Source organism: Balaenoptera ricei, chromosome 8 (assembly GCF_028023285.1).
Source record: "Balaenoptera ricei isolate mBalRic1 chromosome 8, mBalRic1.hap2, whole genome shotgun sequence".
Classification (NCBI taxonomy): Eukaryota; Metazoa; Chordata; class Mammalia; order Artiodactyla; family Balaenopteridae; genus Balaenoptera; species Balaenoptera ricei.
The window spans coordinates 11,653,654-11,670,456 of NC_082646.1; the positions used below are offsets into that span (position 1 = coordinate 11,653,654).

A 16,803-nucleotide genomic window follows, 5' to 3' on the forward strand; every position below is an offset into this window, starting at 1 on the left:
AAAGAAAAAGAGAAAAAAAATCCCCAGCTTGCCAGAGTAAATAGAACACCAGGTGTGTTTGGTGGCAAATCCCAAGACACATCACAACCATCATAGAACATTCACATAACGACATCAACAGTTCTGAGTCAGGATGAAATGCCCTGGATGCTGGCGGGCCCTCCTATGTTCAACACCTCATGAACAAATTAGATTCCCCCGTGAGAAGCAGTCTGGAAGTGTAATGAGATCATTCAAATTGTCAGGAAGTTATAAAGAATCAATGAGCACGGCAATGAGTCAAGGAAAGGCATCTACTCTCCAGCTACTAAAGCCCTGAAAAACAGGACCCCACTCTAAAGATGCCTGTTATGTCTCTAGAACAGACATCCATCCTCTGTGAGACCAGGCTCTCCTAATTTTCACAACAGCTTTCAATCAGGATCCCATAAAAGTCAGTTAAAACACAATGTGGTCCTACAGGTAGGAGGATTTAGAGTTTGCCATCACCTTCTGTAAAGTATAGAGCCAGTCCATCACTCTGAAGTACAGACCAGAGTCACAGGCTGTAGAAGACTGTCCACTGACTTTCCATATGTGAAATGAATAATAGACATGTAATAAAAAAAGAACCATGCCAGGGGTGGCTCCTTGGAATTACAATAAAAATAGAATCCGGTACACAAGCAAGTAATTAGTCACAGCAAATTAATTAGAGAAAGAACATCACAAAAATGAACTTGTTTTCATTTTAGTTACAATCCGTTGGACCCGTGGCTTTACCCCTTGGATGATCTGTGCCGCTCTGTAGAGCTGAGATGCAAGCTCCAAATTATACATACTCCTGCGTCAGCACCAAGTGCATGGGTAGACACTGAAGTTTGCTCCCAATAGCATTCTTAAAACTAAAAACCCTTCTCTAATTATTGGAAGCTATCACAATTCTTCAGCCAGACTTCCATGGAAAATCAGTGAATCTCCTCTGTGAGTTTTACTGTAAATCTTCAGTTGTCAAGCACACACATTGAAATCTTAAGCACATAATAAATATTAGTCAGTTTTGCTGAAAATGGGAGTAAGCCTTTAGCAGAGATCACACACAGCTTTTAGCAGAAGGAGATGTCAGGCAGGTTTAAGACTGGAGTCCTTAGGGAAGCAGTTCAGAGAGCAGGAAGGAGGATTCATTTAAATATTTGTATTTATGAAAAATGTCACTAACCTGTTCTGCAGAGACTGGAGGAATGGAGTCGGAAATATTAAGCCAAATCTTGGTAAGCCAGGAAAAATTAAGTAAAACAAGAAGTCATGTCAGTTCTCCCCCACTTGCTGCCAATTATTTCTGATTCCTGAAATGATGTCTGAATCCCCTACTCTCAAAACCAAAAATTCAGTTAGTCCTGCGCTAGAGTCACATAAGTGTTGAGTTGCAATCAAGTTTTTCTTCTATTGATTAAGGAAAAGTAAATCTAAAGATCAGTTTCAGGATTGCGTAGAGAGGTTCTTTTCCTGAAAAACTAGACCTTTTTCTCCCCCCTTAAAAAAAAAAAAAGAGAGTAGATTCAGATGGAAATGTCAGTTACTTGGAGCTGAAACCTTGGTCCTTTCTGATCGGAATCACTTTGCACTGAAAAACACAGAAGAAAACCCCCCTTCTACCTTTGTACCCAAAAAAAGGCAACTGTATAATGTTACGGAATTAGCATCCACCAGCATGGGATTCAAACGCCAAACAAAGCTGCTGCCTCCAATATTTAAATAAAGTTGGTTTTCTACCAAAGTCTTTTTTTGTTTCTCTGCTTTTGAACAGCTGCCACAAATAGGCTCTACCCTGTTTTTTCACAGGTATGCATGAAGTATTGAAAGAAACTGTCTCAAACTTTTCTAGGTTTTATTCCTGCCCTTTTCCCTCTGATACACCGCAGGGCAGGGGGTTAGGCCAGGGGACAGGTAACCAGCGCGAGGCAGGATCTTTCACAAGGGAAAAACCAAGGGCTCTGGAAACCTCCACAGATACCCAGCGAGGGTCCTTGGAGGGAGTGGGGACAGATAGACCCCTCCTGACGAAAATTTGCAGTAAGTATTTAAAAGGCATCGTGAACAAGGTAAAAAGGTGTCTGGTTCGATGCAGAATGAGAAACATTGGCTAAGGCAGAAACCAAGTTTACTATCCAAAATATTTAAAGTGAGACTTGTTAAAAAAAGGAAATCATTTGAAGGTAGCAGGAGAAAACTCTCTGTAAATCAATGGGAATTTAAAAATTGCTTCAAAGTTCTCTCTGACCAGACATTTAAATGCCAACTCTATTAAAAGACATAATTCCAGTTTTGAACAAATTGTTCTAAAATGGACAAGAGGTTTGGGAAACTAGTTTTTCAGTCTAAATTATTCAATATTTTCCCCATAATCCCGTGGTAATTCAGTAGGTTTTACGAATTCTCCACATGTATTTACTTACAGATGTCAAATGACTATTTTCCTCCCAAAGGCACATATTTATGTAACAGAAAATCTGAGTTTTTGGGTGCCTGTTCGAAACACAATTAAACTCAAATCCAAGACTCACCTCAAAGAGCATTTCCTTGCCCAGCCTTTGTTAAGGTTTCAGTCCAGTAGTCAACCTAAATGTCGTGAAGCAAAATAGTTGGTTCTATTTTAAAAACTGCTAGTGTCATAGTAATTGCTTTGGTCTACTTTCTTCATGCACTCGTGGATATTTGTATCTCAGCCTTTTGACCCATATTAAATGTTTCATCCTTTTTTGGGCAGGACTGCTCCTGGGATAAATGCCACCTGGGCTAACCAGATACACAAGATGGCGGCATAAGTGGATCAGAATGACTGAGAATCTGGGTGCAAGCAAGTGCCAGGTGCTTGAGGACAGACTGAGCTGGTTTATCGCTGGTTGGGCTGGGGAGCCAGTTAGTGAGTGTGTATTCCGGGTGTACACTCAGTGGTCACAGAGGAAAAAGTGACAAAAATCTCTTTTTATGCCATGTCGGCAGGAGGGTTTATTCTGTTTGAAGGGGTGAAGTGAGCCAAGATTTGACAAGATTTAGACCAAAGGTGGTGTGGGCGTGGCTTGGAGCTAGTAACCCAAGACAATTTGTGTTTTACAAAGATGGCATAAACGGATGCTGCTTTTTAGGCAGGAGGAAAGGCAGTTCAAACGAAACACAAAACAAAAAAATATTCCTAAAAATGAGTAGAATAAGCCTTATATCCTGATTGTTTTTGTTTTGTTTTGTTTTCTTAAGTTTCTTACACCCTCTGTGAAAGAAATAGTCAGATCTGAGCTAGTTTGAAATGATGCAGTGAGAAGTGTGGACGGCCACGAGCCTCCAGCTGTGAGCTCCTTCAGGCTCAGCCTCACTGCTGGAGCCAAGGGCAACCCCATCCGTGACTGGGCGAGGTGGTGGGACAATTGCCTCAGCACTTTCCACCCAATGCAGGACTCCCCTAATGGGCAATTTTTGCTCTGGAGAACCTAGTTGAGGTGACAAAGGCTATGTCAAGGGCTCAACTGAAGCAGCTCTACTATGCCAAAATCAGGGTCTAATTGGGAAAACCTTGGACTTGTGTATATAATTTTATGCATTGGGATTTTATATATATATGTGTGTGTGTGTATATATATATATATATATATATATATATATATATATATATGTATGTATATAATGTATATACATTGGGGTTGAAATGCCCAAATTACTGTGGCAGATGGCAGAAGAAGGGATTAAAATTCTCAGAGACACGGACACGCATGTATATTATGTGACTCCAGAAGACCCAACAGATGATCATGTTCCACGGAAAGGCCCAGAGGACAGACACATCATCCACCAAAGGCAGCAGGAATATGCTGGTGAGAGAAGCACCAGCATCACAAACAAGCTCAGTGCGTCAGGGTTGCAGGTCAGGTCAGGTCAGCTCTGCAGGTCAGGGCTGATGGCAGGAGTGGTGGTCACAGAACTTGACTGTCCGATTGCAATGGGGATGATGGGCACCTGGAACAACAGAGACCAGGTAGCAGCACTCTACTGCCTGAAGCCAAGGGGGTCGAATCTTCATAATAACCAAGCAGGTGAGATTCGTAGCCAAGAGGCCCTGATCCATAGAGAGTTATGGAGATGATTAATAGAGCATGGCATCCAAGGGGCAAAGTAGATGGGCAGCCAACAAGGGTATTGCTTACTATATATAATAAAAAAGATCAAGAATGGTTGAGCAAGAGGCCAAAGACAGTTGCCCCAATGAAAGGTCTTGATCTCTTGCTCAGTTTGTGGATCTGAGTCAGTTTTTCAAATCTGGAATCCATAGACTGAAAAGGTAACCAGGTTACCAAAGGGAAGACTCCTGCAACATCATGACAAGTGTGTACAGTAGTGATTCTCTCAGTCCTTCCCCCAAAAGACCTATGGTCATTTACTTGATTGACTGTAGACTGGGGGAGGGGAGTGCCTAGATATCTTGTGGACTGTTGGACAAGGGGTTTGAGTTAACATTGATACCCAAAGACCCTGTTAGAGTGAAAACAGAGAGGCCAAGGAAACAAAAGGAGACCTGGCCAAGTCCCAGCAGGCCCATAGGGGCTGCAGACCTACCTGGATGTCAGTTCCCAAGTCCCTATATATAATTGGGTTTAATATACTTGACACATTGGTTCCTTGGTCTGTGTGGTAGAAGCTACCATAGCAAGGAAGGAAATTGATCCTTCTACTCCAGCCAAGGTAGTAAATACAAAAGAGTCTTGCATTCTGGGGTTGGGGGAAGATGGTGAAGATTAGTGTCACTCTTAGAGAGCAGGGGTGGTGGGATCTATCATATCTCCATTTAATTGGGCAAGATGGATCCTGAAGAATAACTGTGGGCTACTGCAAGCTCAACCAAGTAGTAGCTCCGGTTTGCATCTGCTGTACTAACGTATCTTTGCTGGAGATACTACGATAGTACAGATGGCTTCAGATACATGGCTTCAGATACATGGCATGTGGCCGTTAATTGGGCAAATGCATTTTTTTCCCTATCTGATTCAGGCATGAGGATCAGAAAAAGAGTTCATTTTCAAATGGAACAGACAGCAATATACATTTATAGTTTTGCTGAGATTGGATGGAATGTCTCCTGTAGAACATCACCTTGACTCACAACGTTGACAACGTTGATTGGCACAATGAGGAAGAAGTGGCCGGAGGCCTGGGTGACACACATGTGCTCCAGAAGGTGGGAGTTACATTCTTCAGAGATTCAAGGCTAGTACTTCAGTAACACTTTTAGGAATCCAGTAGTTGGAGACATGCTGGGATCTCCCCTCCAAAGCAAAAAACAAATGGCTGCATCTTGCAACCTCTCTACAAAGAAATTCTTCCCTCTTCGTAGCTTTCTTTGGGTTCTAAAGGCCACATATTCCGTACCTACAAAAACTGCTCCAGCCCACATACCAGGTGACACAGAATTCAGCCAGCTTTGACTTGGGTTGAGAGCATGAAAGAGCTTTGTAGCAGCTCCAGACTGTAATGCAAGCAACCCTGCCACTTGGGTCATATGTTCAGTAGGTGCTTTGTTGTCGGAGATGTTAGGGGCAGAAAAAGATGAAATGTGCTGTTTATTGCAAACCCCAGTGGGAAAACCATAACTCAGGTCCCTGGAGTTCTGGAGCAAAGTCATGACATCCACAGCAAAAAATAACACACCTCCTGAAAATCAGCTCCTGGCATGAGAATGAACCCTGTGATGGAACATTTGACCAAGATACAAGTGACCACGTGCCCAGAAATTCCCCTCATGAATTTCTGGGCCCTGTTGGACCCTCCAAGACATAAAGTCAGGGGGTCCCAGCAGCAATCTACCCTAAGATGGAAATGGCATATCTGCACGTCTTGGACTGGCAATGAGCAAGCTGCCAGACTAGGTAGCCCAGAATCCATGTCACCTTTCAGAGTTATACTGGTTACCCCCCCACGACCCAGATAACACATATGGCCCTATGTGAAGTGCGAGGTGGGCGGTGCATAGGACAAGCTGAAGGAGGACGAAAAAGCCTAAGCTTGGAGTGTGGATGGATTGGCTTGGTGTGTGTCTGCAAGCCCAAAGCATATGGTGGCCACACTACAGCCTCATGCAAGGGTGGCCTTGAAAGACAATGATAGAGGAATATTTTCCCAATGGGTGGACTTGGGGGCATTATATCTTGCCCCCAAGTACTCTGTGTCAAAGTGGTCTGATGTTAGAACATGTACAAATTCGTAGGCAGTGGTGAATCACATATCCAGTTGGACAAGGGCCTGGAAATAAAAAAGTGGCAAGGAGGCCTGGAGTAGAGACATGTGGATAGACAGATGGGAATGGACATGAAGTGTGAAGATCTTTGTGTCCTATGTTAACACCCAAAAGAAAGCATCCACTACAGAAGAGGGACTAAACAACTAAGTAGACAAAATGACTTGGGCAGCTGACGTGAAGCAGCCTTTGTCAGTGTTGGTATGATGGGCACGTATATGAAGTGGCCACAGCAGCAAGGATGGAGGTTATGCAGGAGCCCAATAGCATGAACTCCTATTTAGCAAGGCTGAGTTAGCTACCCTGGCCTCTGAATGTTCACCCTGCCAATAACAGAGACAAAAGCTAAGCCCTCAGTCTGTCACTGTTCCTCTGGGAGACCAACTGGCCACTTGGTGGCAAAATGACTACACTGGACCACTTTCATCCTGGAAGGGCCAATGGTTCCTTTTCCCAGGAATAGACCTGGACTCTGGATATGTGTATGCTTTTCCTGCCCACAGGGCCTTAGCCAGCACCACTAGTGAGAGGCTTGCAGAATGCCTGATCCACAGGCATAGAATTTCATGCAAAATAGCATCCAACTAGGGAAGCCACTTTACGAAAAAGGGGATGTGAGTGTGGGCCCAAGATTACAGTAGGAGCCCCTGATTGGAGCAGTGTCCCCAGTTGGAGGAATGCATGGGTCCAGGCACCAAAGTGTGGAAGCAGGAGTAGCCCCACCTGCAAGTACTCCCAATGATTATTGAGGGACTTTGGCTTCCCAACCCCTCATCTCTAGGTTGTGCAGAGTTTGACATCCTGGTTCCCAAGAAGGCATGCTCTCACCAGGGGACACGGAGAGAGTCCCACGGACCTACAAGCTATGGCTGTGATGCTGCCTGGGTACTTTGGGTTCCTTGTTGCAGAGACCAGCAGGAAAGATGAGCCACCATCCTATTAGGAATCCCCGGCCCTGAGAAGCAGGAGGAGGTGGAGCTGCTGTTGCATGACAGGTTCAAGGGGTAAGATGTGTGGAACTCAGGAGACCCATTATGGTGGCTCTTGCTGCTACTCCCTTGCCCAGTTGTGAATGTGATGGACAAGCATAGCAACCCAAGTCTGAGCAGCATATAGTTACCAGGGATTCAGATTCCTCAGGAGTCAGGGTTTGGGATAAACCACTAGGTAAACCACTGAGACCAGCAGAGGTGATAGAACGGACAATGGAAGAGGGAGACGGTGGGTACCAGTCGTGACTCTGAAACCATCTGCAGTGTCATGGGCTGTAGTTCTTTCCCCTAACCTCCCTTTTCTGAGGTTCCCCTCAGGAAGAGAAGCCTGCCAGAGCCCTGGACGAGCTGGCCCTGATCATGGATGGAGAATTGCATCGACACACGGCACGGAGTGGACTGTGGTACATACAGACGTGCACCACTCAGATCCACCTTCAAGAAAAGAATGCTTTCCAGCCACGAGGAGTATGGTTAGCTGACAGCTCCCAACTGTTGGCTCCTTTGGTGTCTGCATCAGTGTTCAAGCTGAGATCATGTTCCTGTGTTCCTCCATCAATGACTTGAGAAAAGCTTTGGTAAAAGGACCTAAGTGGGACACCTCTAATAGGAAATCTTTGCTCCAGAACATCTTATTGGGCTTGCAGACTTTGTCAGGGCTACTGCATGGTGTGATGCCCCCTCCTGCCCCATCTTTCTTCTTCCCCTTTTCTTTCACAGGTGTTATTCCCCAATAAACTTTTTTTTTTTTCCCCAATAAACCTTTTGCGCTCCTAACTCCACCTTAGCATCTTCTTCCTAGCCATCTGAATCTGCAACATTGGTGTCTTGGATAAATATACAAGCCATTTTGCTTCATTGTATAATCTCCCATGGAGATTCCAGATATTTTTGTAGTGCAGTTGTTTCTACCACTTATCCACTGATTGAATAATATTCAACCTCCTAGATCTAGCTGGCTAAGGTGATTACATCGAAGGTTATGCTTACGTTCTCCCTGAAAATGGTAGTTAGCCATAGCAGAATCCTTGAAATGGATGAGGTGATATAGAAAATGCAATTATGCTCGTGAAGACTTCTCCTGAACAGTAAAGATGTTCACAATGAAAGGGTCTGAAGAGCACCACATCTGGAAGTTTGCTTCTCTTATTGCCTTGGAATCTTCATTCTTGGACACCTGGGTTAACTTTCATGGGTTGTCCTGAAGTCTGTTTTTCATTCTTAAGAGAAAAATGTTTAAAAACCTGATGTCATATTTCTAAAATTTTCATATTTACTAGTGTCATGGTAATAATCATTTAACGGCAAGCTGCAAGCATTAGGAGTTTAAATTGTAGCACAAATGCTCTAGAACATGTCTTTTTAAAGAATTAATATTATTTGCCTCTAAGTAATTTTCTTTTTGTGCTGATCTTACTCTAGACACTGGACTCTTAATTATGAGAAAAATGGCATTGGCTCTTTGAAAATCACATTGAGTAACATTAATGTTTATTAACTAGCAGGATTTTCTAGATCTAAGATCTCAATAATAAACGATGCTCAGCTCTGAAATTTAAACAAGGACTCACAGATATTTTCTGAAAGTAACTCTAGTATCTATCTCTAGGCAAGGAGTTTATAATAGCTAATTCTAAGTAGACCAACATAACCAAAAAAACCTCACAATTGGTCTTATTCTAACATCCTTGTTAGCACATTAGCAATAATGTTGAAAAGGGGCAGGGGGAGTGGAGGGACACTCTATATTCCCTATTCACCAAGTAGCACCAAGTAGTTCCAGAAGAATTTCACTGGTCGGCAAGAAGCAGCTCTGATTAAAGCTTACTGCAGACAATAAACAGAGGGTTTTAGCGCTATTTGTCTATCACTTTTCAAGGGCACTCAGCTAAAACAAATGCTCATACATTGTTAAGGATAAATAATACATATACCTTCTCCAGCAGAGGTGAAATCTCACTCACCAATGATTAAAAATTGCAGATTCCAAGGAAAGAGAGCTCATAAGACAGACGATATGCATGGCTCATGCAAATCTATTATGTGTTGAATTCAAGTGCCTAGATTTGCATGCCTAATTGGGAAGAATGCCATCTTGGTTGCACTAACCAGGAATCACGTATCAAGCCCAAGATCAGTAAAGTCTTTGACTTTGCAGGGATGTGACAAGTATTAAAATCAGAAAAAAAAAATGTTCTTTTATGTAATTCCAGTGGAGAACAATATGGCAATATCTACCAAAATTACAAACACTCTGACCTTTTGATCTAGCAGTCCCACTTCTGGGAATGTGTTCTACAGATTTATTTCAAACATGTAAAAGAACGTATGCTTTTTACTGCAGCAAATTGAAAAAAGTAAAAAAGAGAGAAAGAAAGAGGGAGGGAGATTGGGAGAGAGAACAACGAAAGAGTCAAATGTCTATCAAATAAGGTATTGGTCAAATAAATTATAAATCACATCTATAAATGGAATACTATATCTTATATTGTAAACAAAGGGTAAGGTGATTTCGTATATGTTGCTATAGAGGGATTTCCAAGATACATTTTAAGTGAAAAAAAGCAAAGTGCACGATGGTATATAATATGCTAACTTTGCTGTATAAAAAGGGATCAGTAAGTATATTCTCATTTGCTATTATTTGTGTTGACTCGGCAAAGACACACAAAAAGCTAATAAAAGATGGAGTACAGGGGTTAGAGTAGAATTTTCCAGTGTATACTTTGTTTATATTGCTTGATTTTTGAATCATGTGAATGTTTTCCATTTAAAATGAAATACAAATGGTTTTTAAAAGATGTCTTTTTGTAAACAAACTGAACTATAAACCAAATAAAATTTTAACACAACCAAAGCAATTTATAATGTCTTAGTTGTATACTCTAACAGTGGAATAAGGCTTACATCTGCCCTCAAATGTATCAGGTAGTTCAGAAAACATTGTATTTTTTTAATGTCTGCCTCCTCTTATTCCCATTCGTATTTATTTAACACCTTAATTGTATTACTTATAGTGACTAAGAAGCATTCAAGGATGAAGAGTCTGTGAAAGACTCAGTAAACTGAAATTGCATTGTAATTTTTTGGCAGACCTAGATCTCACAGACCATAATAGATAAACTGCCTCCTCTATTTTGTGAGCAATATTTATATTCCTCACAAGGCTCTGCCTTGAATTTTAAAGAGGAACAAAGTGACAGCCTCAACCTTTCCCATAACAAAACCTCCATTAGATTATCTACTTTTTCTCCCCCCTATAAACACCAAGTTCACTTGAACACGGATGCCTCCTTAATAAAAGTCTGAGTCAAAACTGAGTGACCTGTCTCACCTTTAGTTGTTCACGGAAAACAAAGTGTTCAGGCTCTAGAATGTCCTCAGGTTGAAGACCAAGTGACCGGTGTTCAGCGTCATATTGCAGGTTCACTTCTTCTTGTCAACAGCACCCATGACAAGTGTCCAATCTGGCTCCTCCCAGGAGAGTAAGGAGGACAATGGATGTACACCAATCACAGTGTTACAATTCTGAAAATGGCATGAGGACAAGTTCCAATTTGGATTTAGAGCTATCAGCCGCATCAGTGATTTTGTTATAGAGCAAATCAATTTAGTAAGTGAATATGGACGAACATCTCACTTTAGTGTTTTAGTGAAACATAAAGACTAACAATAATGGTGTGACTGTGGAGGGCTATGGAGGAGAACCTTAGCAGCAGGTAGTATAGTACAGCTCTCAACTGCAGCCAAACTGCTTGGGTTTGAATCCTAGCTCTGCTGTCATTTATCAACGGTGTGACTTTTGGCAAGTTACTCAACCTATCTGTGCCTCGCAAGTTAAGAAGATGGGGATAATTAACAGTGCTGAACCACAGGGATGTCGTGAACATCAAAAGGGTTTAATATAGGTAGAGCATCTAGATTGGGCCCTGGCTGATAATAAACGCTCATTGTTAATGTTTAGAAGAAACATGAGAATGAAAATTGTAAGCCTGGATCCCTGGCACTGATTCACAGGACCAGCAACTGCGCTTTTGTCTCATCTCCCTCTTGGATTATGAGTTTGTTACTCCCCTCTTGATATGTGTGCCTTAAAACAGAACGCAAATTGCTCAGGTGCCTAAACCGCACTGAAGAGAAGCATAAGATGTTCACGTGTTCTATACTCATATGTCTAGGCAAGTATATATAGCTGAACATTTTAATAGATCAGTTTGTTAAAAAAAAAAACTACACATTTTTAGTGTTATTCTCAAATTTTTGAAGGAAAAGGATTCAGAAATTCATTATATTTTAAGGAGATATAATATGGTATGCTATCCCTTTCATGTATTAACTCAATTCCTAAATCTTAGTTACATTAAAGACTTAAAAGTAGATGAAATGACTCATGTTAATATCTATCATGACCTATGTGTTTTAAAAGTTATCTGGCTAAATTTGAATCCTGAAATCCTAAGTCTAAGTTGGAGAACACAGATAACTTCTTTTCCAGAGAAGAGCTGGAAAGACAAATGTGACTTCAAGGGTTAACCTCCTTCTTTTATATGCATTCTGGTGGAAGTTATAGCATTTTTCAGTCCAATGGGTATTGGGTGCCTTGACATATGTCTACCTTGCAAGAACTCAGAGACCCTCATAATAAATACTAAATAGAACTTAGCACAGAGGTTAAAACTATAATTTTTTGAAATTTGAAGAGGTAGAAATAATCTTACATTTAAACAGATCGCGATACTTAACGCACTTCTGAAGCACTGAGAAAGAATTTAATAGATTCTGTCTTCTAAATACAGTAATAAAGTATATATATAGCTCTTGGACCTTAGTTCTTGGTACAAGGCTAATTCATAACAGATTACCAAGAAATTACTGATAAGCAGATACGGTTCAAGTGCCCCAAACCCTAATTCTTATAGAAAATTATTTTTCAAAGGAAAGAAATGTCACGTGAAAAAGTGTCGCAAATTTTTAATTCATCAAAATGAGATTCTTACTCAAAAACGGGGATGCCGAATAGCTCAAACGTGGGTTTTCATCCTTAAAAGAGCATGTTAGAAGTATAAAACTTTGCTAACAAAAAGGCAATAACATATTTCCTATGAACCTCTGTTTTGCCGTTTTAATTTCTAACTTTGGCAAGATGCCAACTAAATTTGTTACGCTGGTCAAACTCTTTTACCAGCTTAGGCCAGTTCCCCAGAGGACTCAACCACAGCACTGATGTTGACTTTCTGCTGTATAAAAATAAACATGCACCTTGACCCCCACGACTCCAGGAAAAAATCAGAACACAAAGAGAAAGTGGACTTTTAGATTTTTAATTTTTTTAAAGATTATCTATATATCTATATATATATTAATAAAAGTGCAAAGAATAGACCTTCATGTTTAAATTATATTCTAAAATAAAATATATATTTCCATGAACTGCAGGAGACAACTGGCAAGTAAAGAGCCTGAGAGAGTCCAGTCCCTCTCCATCACTACAATGGACATATATTTGAAGGAAGCACCTATGAAAAATATTGTTCACAACACACCTGGTAACACAAGAGAGCTTCTGGGTGTTCTTGAAAGCAGTTTGTTTGCATGTCAATCTAACATGAAATGAGGGGAAAATCAAATTCATAAACAGAAATGACATTGCTTAGAACAATCTATTATTCTGTACTCTTGTTCATTTGCCCTGGAGCCTAGCACCTCCCATGGAGCAAGCCACCGTCACACATGCGCTCGTAAAACTATCACCTGCGTGCCTCAAATGGTGATAGTTCCTTGTGCAACAAGTCTTCCCTGTTCATAACACTGCTGATTTAGTAATTTAGCATCATAGGTGAAACATCTGGTTAGAACTGAACGTTCTTCTTTTTTTTTTTTTAAGTAAACAAACTTTTAAAACATAGCATCATAACATTCGGCTCTGTTACACATAGCTCATGTTTTGGGCTTGTTTTCACCAAAAGGTCTTAAAGGAACAAGAGTTATATAATATCTGCTGCTTTCTTATGTATTTATGGCCATGGTGGCAATAGGTTGCAGAAACAATAGAAACTTTCAATAATAAAAAAAGATATATGACTCTGAACTTTTTTTTTTCTTTAAAGCAATCTGGGATATTTCAAAAATTCAAATTCAAAAACTGATTTCCACTGTGGTGTCAGCAGCTACATGCCCACATGAAAATGATGCCTCAGTTTTTACTTGGCTTTCTTTTATTACTCCTTTCCTTTTTCAGAACTGACAAAAATTTCTATTTTAGAAAAGATATGTTCTATACACTGTGCCTGTAGCAACATATCTGTAACACTGGCTATGACAGAATTTTGCCTCATGAATGTCAATAATATGCTCTCACTGAATCTGGATGAAGTTAACATTAAAATACAGATAAGCTACAATCAATTATGCATAACTTGTAGACTCAAAAGTCCATGGTCTCTCCTCTCCTTCTTTTTGACCTGTTATAAAAATAATTTTGGTTACAAGTGTCTACACAGCACCAATTTTATTTCAAAAGCAGCATCTTTCCTCAGCCACCCAAATCAGTCTACACGTATACATGCTCAAATATCTTTTCTCATTTACTTCTGTTCTGTAACTCTAAAAGACCGGTAATTGCATTAGATCTTGTCTCCATCAAAAATCATTTAGCAATTATTAAAACAATCAATTACAATGCCCTAAAAATACCCACGGCCACTGAATTAAATGAGAAGTTCCCCGACATGCAACTGTGTAATCGGAGAATTATGCCTGCAGTTGTGGAGCACTGTGGTGTGTAATAGCAGAAGGAACAGGTCTCTAACAGTAAAAAAGCATTTCATAAAACTTTGTCATATATAAAATATCTTATTAATTGTCATCATTCCACTGATGATTAAAGCATAAGTGTTCGCTCTGCTTTCTGCTGTGGGACAGTCGGGGGTCATACAACCTCAAAAAATAAGGGGGCATCTGTTTCTCAGGCTGACAAAAGCTCAGTTACACTGTTTCTCTCTCAAACTCGTCTGCACTCACACACACATACACAAAGCATCCACAGTTTTAATCTTCCTGACACTGTTGCCACACTTTTTTCCCACTTCCAAAAACCTGTCAGGAAAATGTGATTGCAAAATAATTATTCTTGTCTATACCCAGCCTGGATCTCCATTGCTCATTTTTATGATTTTATGATTTTGAAAGATAAAGCAGAAGGAGAACAGGCATCATGCATCTTCCTCAAACCCTTTGGTTTCCACTTTCAATGTTACAGTGAATGTAGATTTGACTCAGCAGGCCTGGGTCAAAGGCTTTACAGATACTGAACCTGAAGTGCATTAAGAGAATAAACATCTGCTATCATGGCATAGGACAATTTAAAAAGTAGCATCCGTGAAGAGTTTACAAGAGTCACCTAAAAATTTCATAAGAAATGAAAGAATTTGTAGGAGGGACGGAATCATGTAACAAAGGTCAAAAGGTCAAACGCAATCGGGTAACAATTACATTCTTTGAAAAATACTTCATGTGCACATTTTCTGCCCCAGGTGCACTAAGTCCTTCTTAAGTCTCCTATCTGTAAACATGGTGGATCCAGAAAGACATATATTAAAGAAAGATTAACTGATTAACAAAGGAATAGAAGAACAAACAAAAAGATTTCAGGGCAGGTAAGGGCTACCTTTTAAAGGAAAGTGCTTTAAATACATTTCTGCAAAAAATATGACTTGGAGGCAAATCTGAAGTTTTGACACTTAATGCTTTACTCAGAGATTAGTCAGAGTTGTTCTTCTGTAGGGGCAACTAAACTGAAATGTAAAACAAAAAGAATTGTCCAATTATGACATCACAAAATCCCAGGGAAAAACTAGGAATCAAAGCTCCCTTTGATTAAAAATTCCCACTTCGAATGCAAAGTGCAAGAGCAAAAGCTTCAAATGATGACAGGCAGGAAAGTCACAGTACTCGCTCTCCCGTACTCCCCCCCACTTGACTCCCTCATGCACACTACAGAGAGTTTATTAGCTAATTCTCAGCTCTCCTGGCACATATATCCATTGCTCTGTTGGATTCTTCATAAAGTCAGGCCTCCATTCCCAGTAGTTTAAAGTAATGAAAAAGATAGATAGATACGAAGAAATACATTCAAAAAGCGAAGAACTCTGGAATGTGACGTAGCTCATGTCAGTAATGGCTGATATACTGTGGGAGGAACATTAAAATTGAGATAGTTACATACAGAGTGGTCAGGCTGCTGTGCCTGTGCTTCCTGGAATTCTAACATTCCATCTGCTCTTCTTCCAGACCCTAACAGAGCTATAGGTTCTAACTGAGTACCTGAGATCAGAATCAGGTTGACAAATGCTTGACACACTTGAAATTATTTCAAAAGGGAGAAATGAAGAAAAAAGTTACCCAAGTTGAAAAATAAGGAGTTCATTATGGACAGAATAAAACTAAGGTAAACATGTATGGACACAAGTCAAAATGAAAAACTGAACCCGAGAAGGAAAGGAGAGAGAGGGAGGGGGAAAAAGGAGGAATTGGGAGAGAGATGTGCTGGCCCTTCCTGGAAGGATTCCTTGTTTCCTGATTTAAGTGCAAGATGCTCTTCTGAGGGGACAAGGCTGTTCACGCCATCGTCACAAGTACACCTAAGTGGTCACGAGGACCAAGCGGTAGACAGATCCCAGTGAACACAGTAAGAAGTCGGCGGCTGCCTGGTCCCCTCTCATGAGGGAGGGCACAGAAACTGGAGATGTGGCCAATTCTGGTGGCGGAGTAGAAGGAATCTGTGGTAGAAAATACCAAAAACAGCCCCCTACCCATTCTAGGGGGAGATATACAAAACCCCCCTGAAACCTAAACAAAAGAAAAGAAAACAAAACAAAACAGAGCAAACTTCTCCCTCCTGAAGGAAACCTCATGGGAACAAATGCCCTGCGAGTCCTAATGTGTGTGTTCTCACAAGGCTGGCGGAGGTTATTTTGTTTTGGATTCCACAAAAATTTTGTCTCCATCCCTAATGCCAAAAGAATGCAAGGCTCGAGAGCTGTACTTCATTTCCTCTGGGCCAAAGGGCGCTTCATGGTCAAAATAGTAGAGAAGCATGTTGCTAGTGGGTAATTGCACTAGAGTTTTTAATTGTTTCTTTAGTTCTGCAACTGTTTGGTCCAGACGAATGCTCATTTCTTCCACCTGGTCGTTAAAGTGGACTTCTACTTTCGCACTGCTCTGGGGTCTCAGGTCCACTTCCGCCAAAGGCTCCAACTTCCCATATTTTGTGACTAGTTCATGATACCTAGGAGGATAAAAAAACAAAACAAAACAAAACAGTGACAACTTAAGCCACTAGCGCATGAACTATTGACTTCTTCAGAACTACAGGTAAACTACACTGTTATTCTCAACATCTTTCTAATATTCTAGTCTAATATGATATCTACTTACCTGCCTACCTACCTATTGGGTGACTATTGTAGAATCTGTGATCTGAAATCGTTGCCCTTTTGAGGCCACAGTAAAACCCCATTCTTGTGGATCGGGGAAGAGTGTCTCCTAAAGATG

At 40.7% G+C, this 16,803-nt stretch overlaps 1 protein-coding gene across 1 annotated transcript in view; it reads right to left on the bottom strand.

The window, feature by feature from the left end:
* Window positions 1-12,556: 12,556 nt before the first annotated feature.
* Window positions 12,557-16,803, bottom strand: part of TBCEL (tubulin folding cofactor E like) — a 69,338-nt gene continuing 65,091 nt past the window's right edge. Inside the window, exon 8 of the mRNA XM_059930182.1 lies at window positions 12,557-16,537. Coding sequence (XP_059786165.1) covers window positions 16,219-16,537 — 319 coding nt within the window. The 3' untranslated portion in view covers window positions 12,557-16,218. The remainder of the gene's footprint in view (window positions 16,538-16,803) is intronic.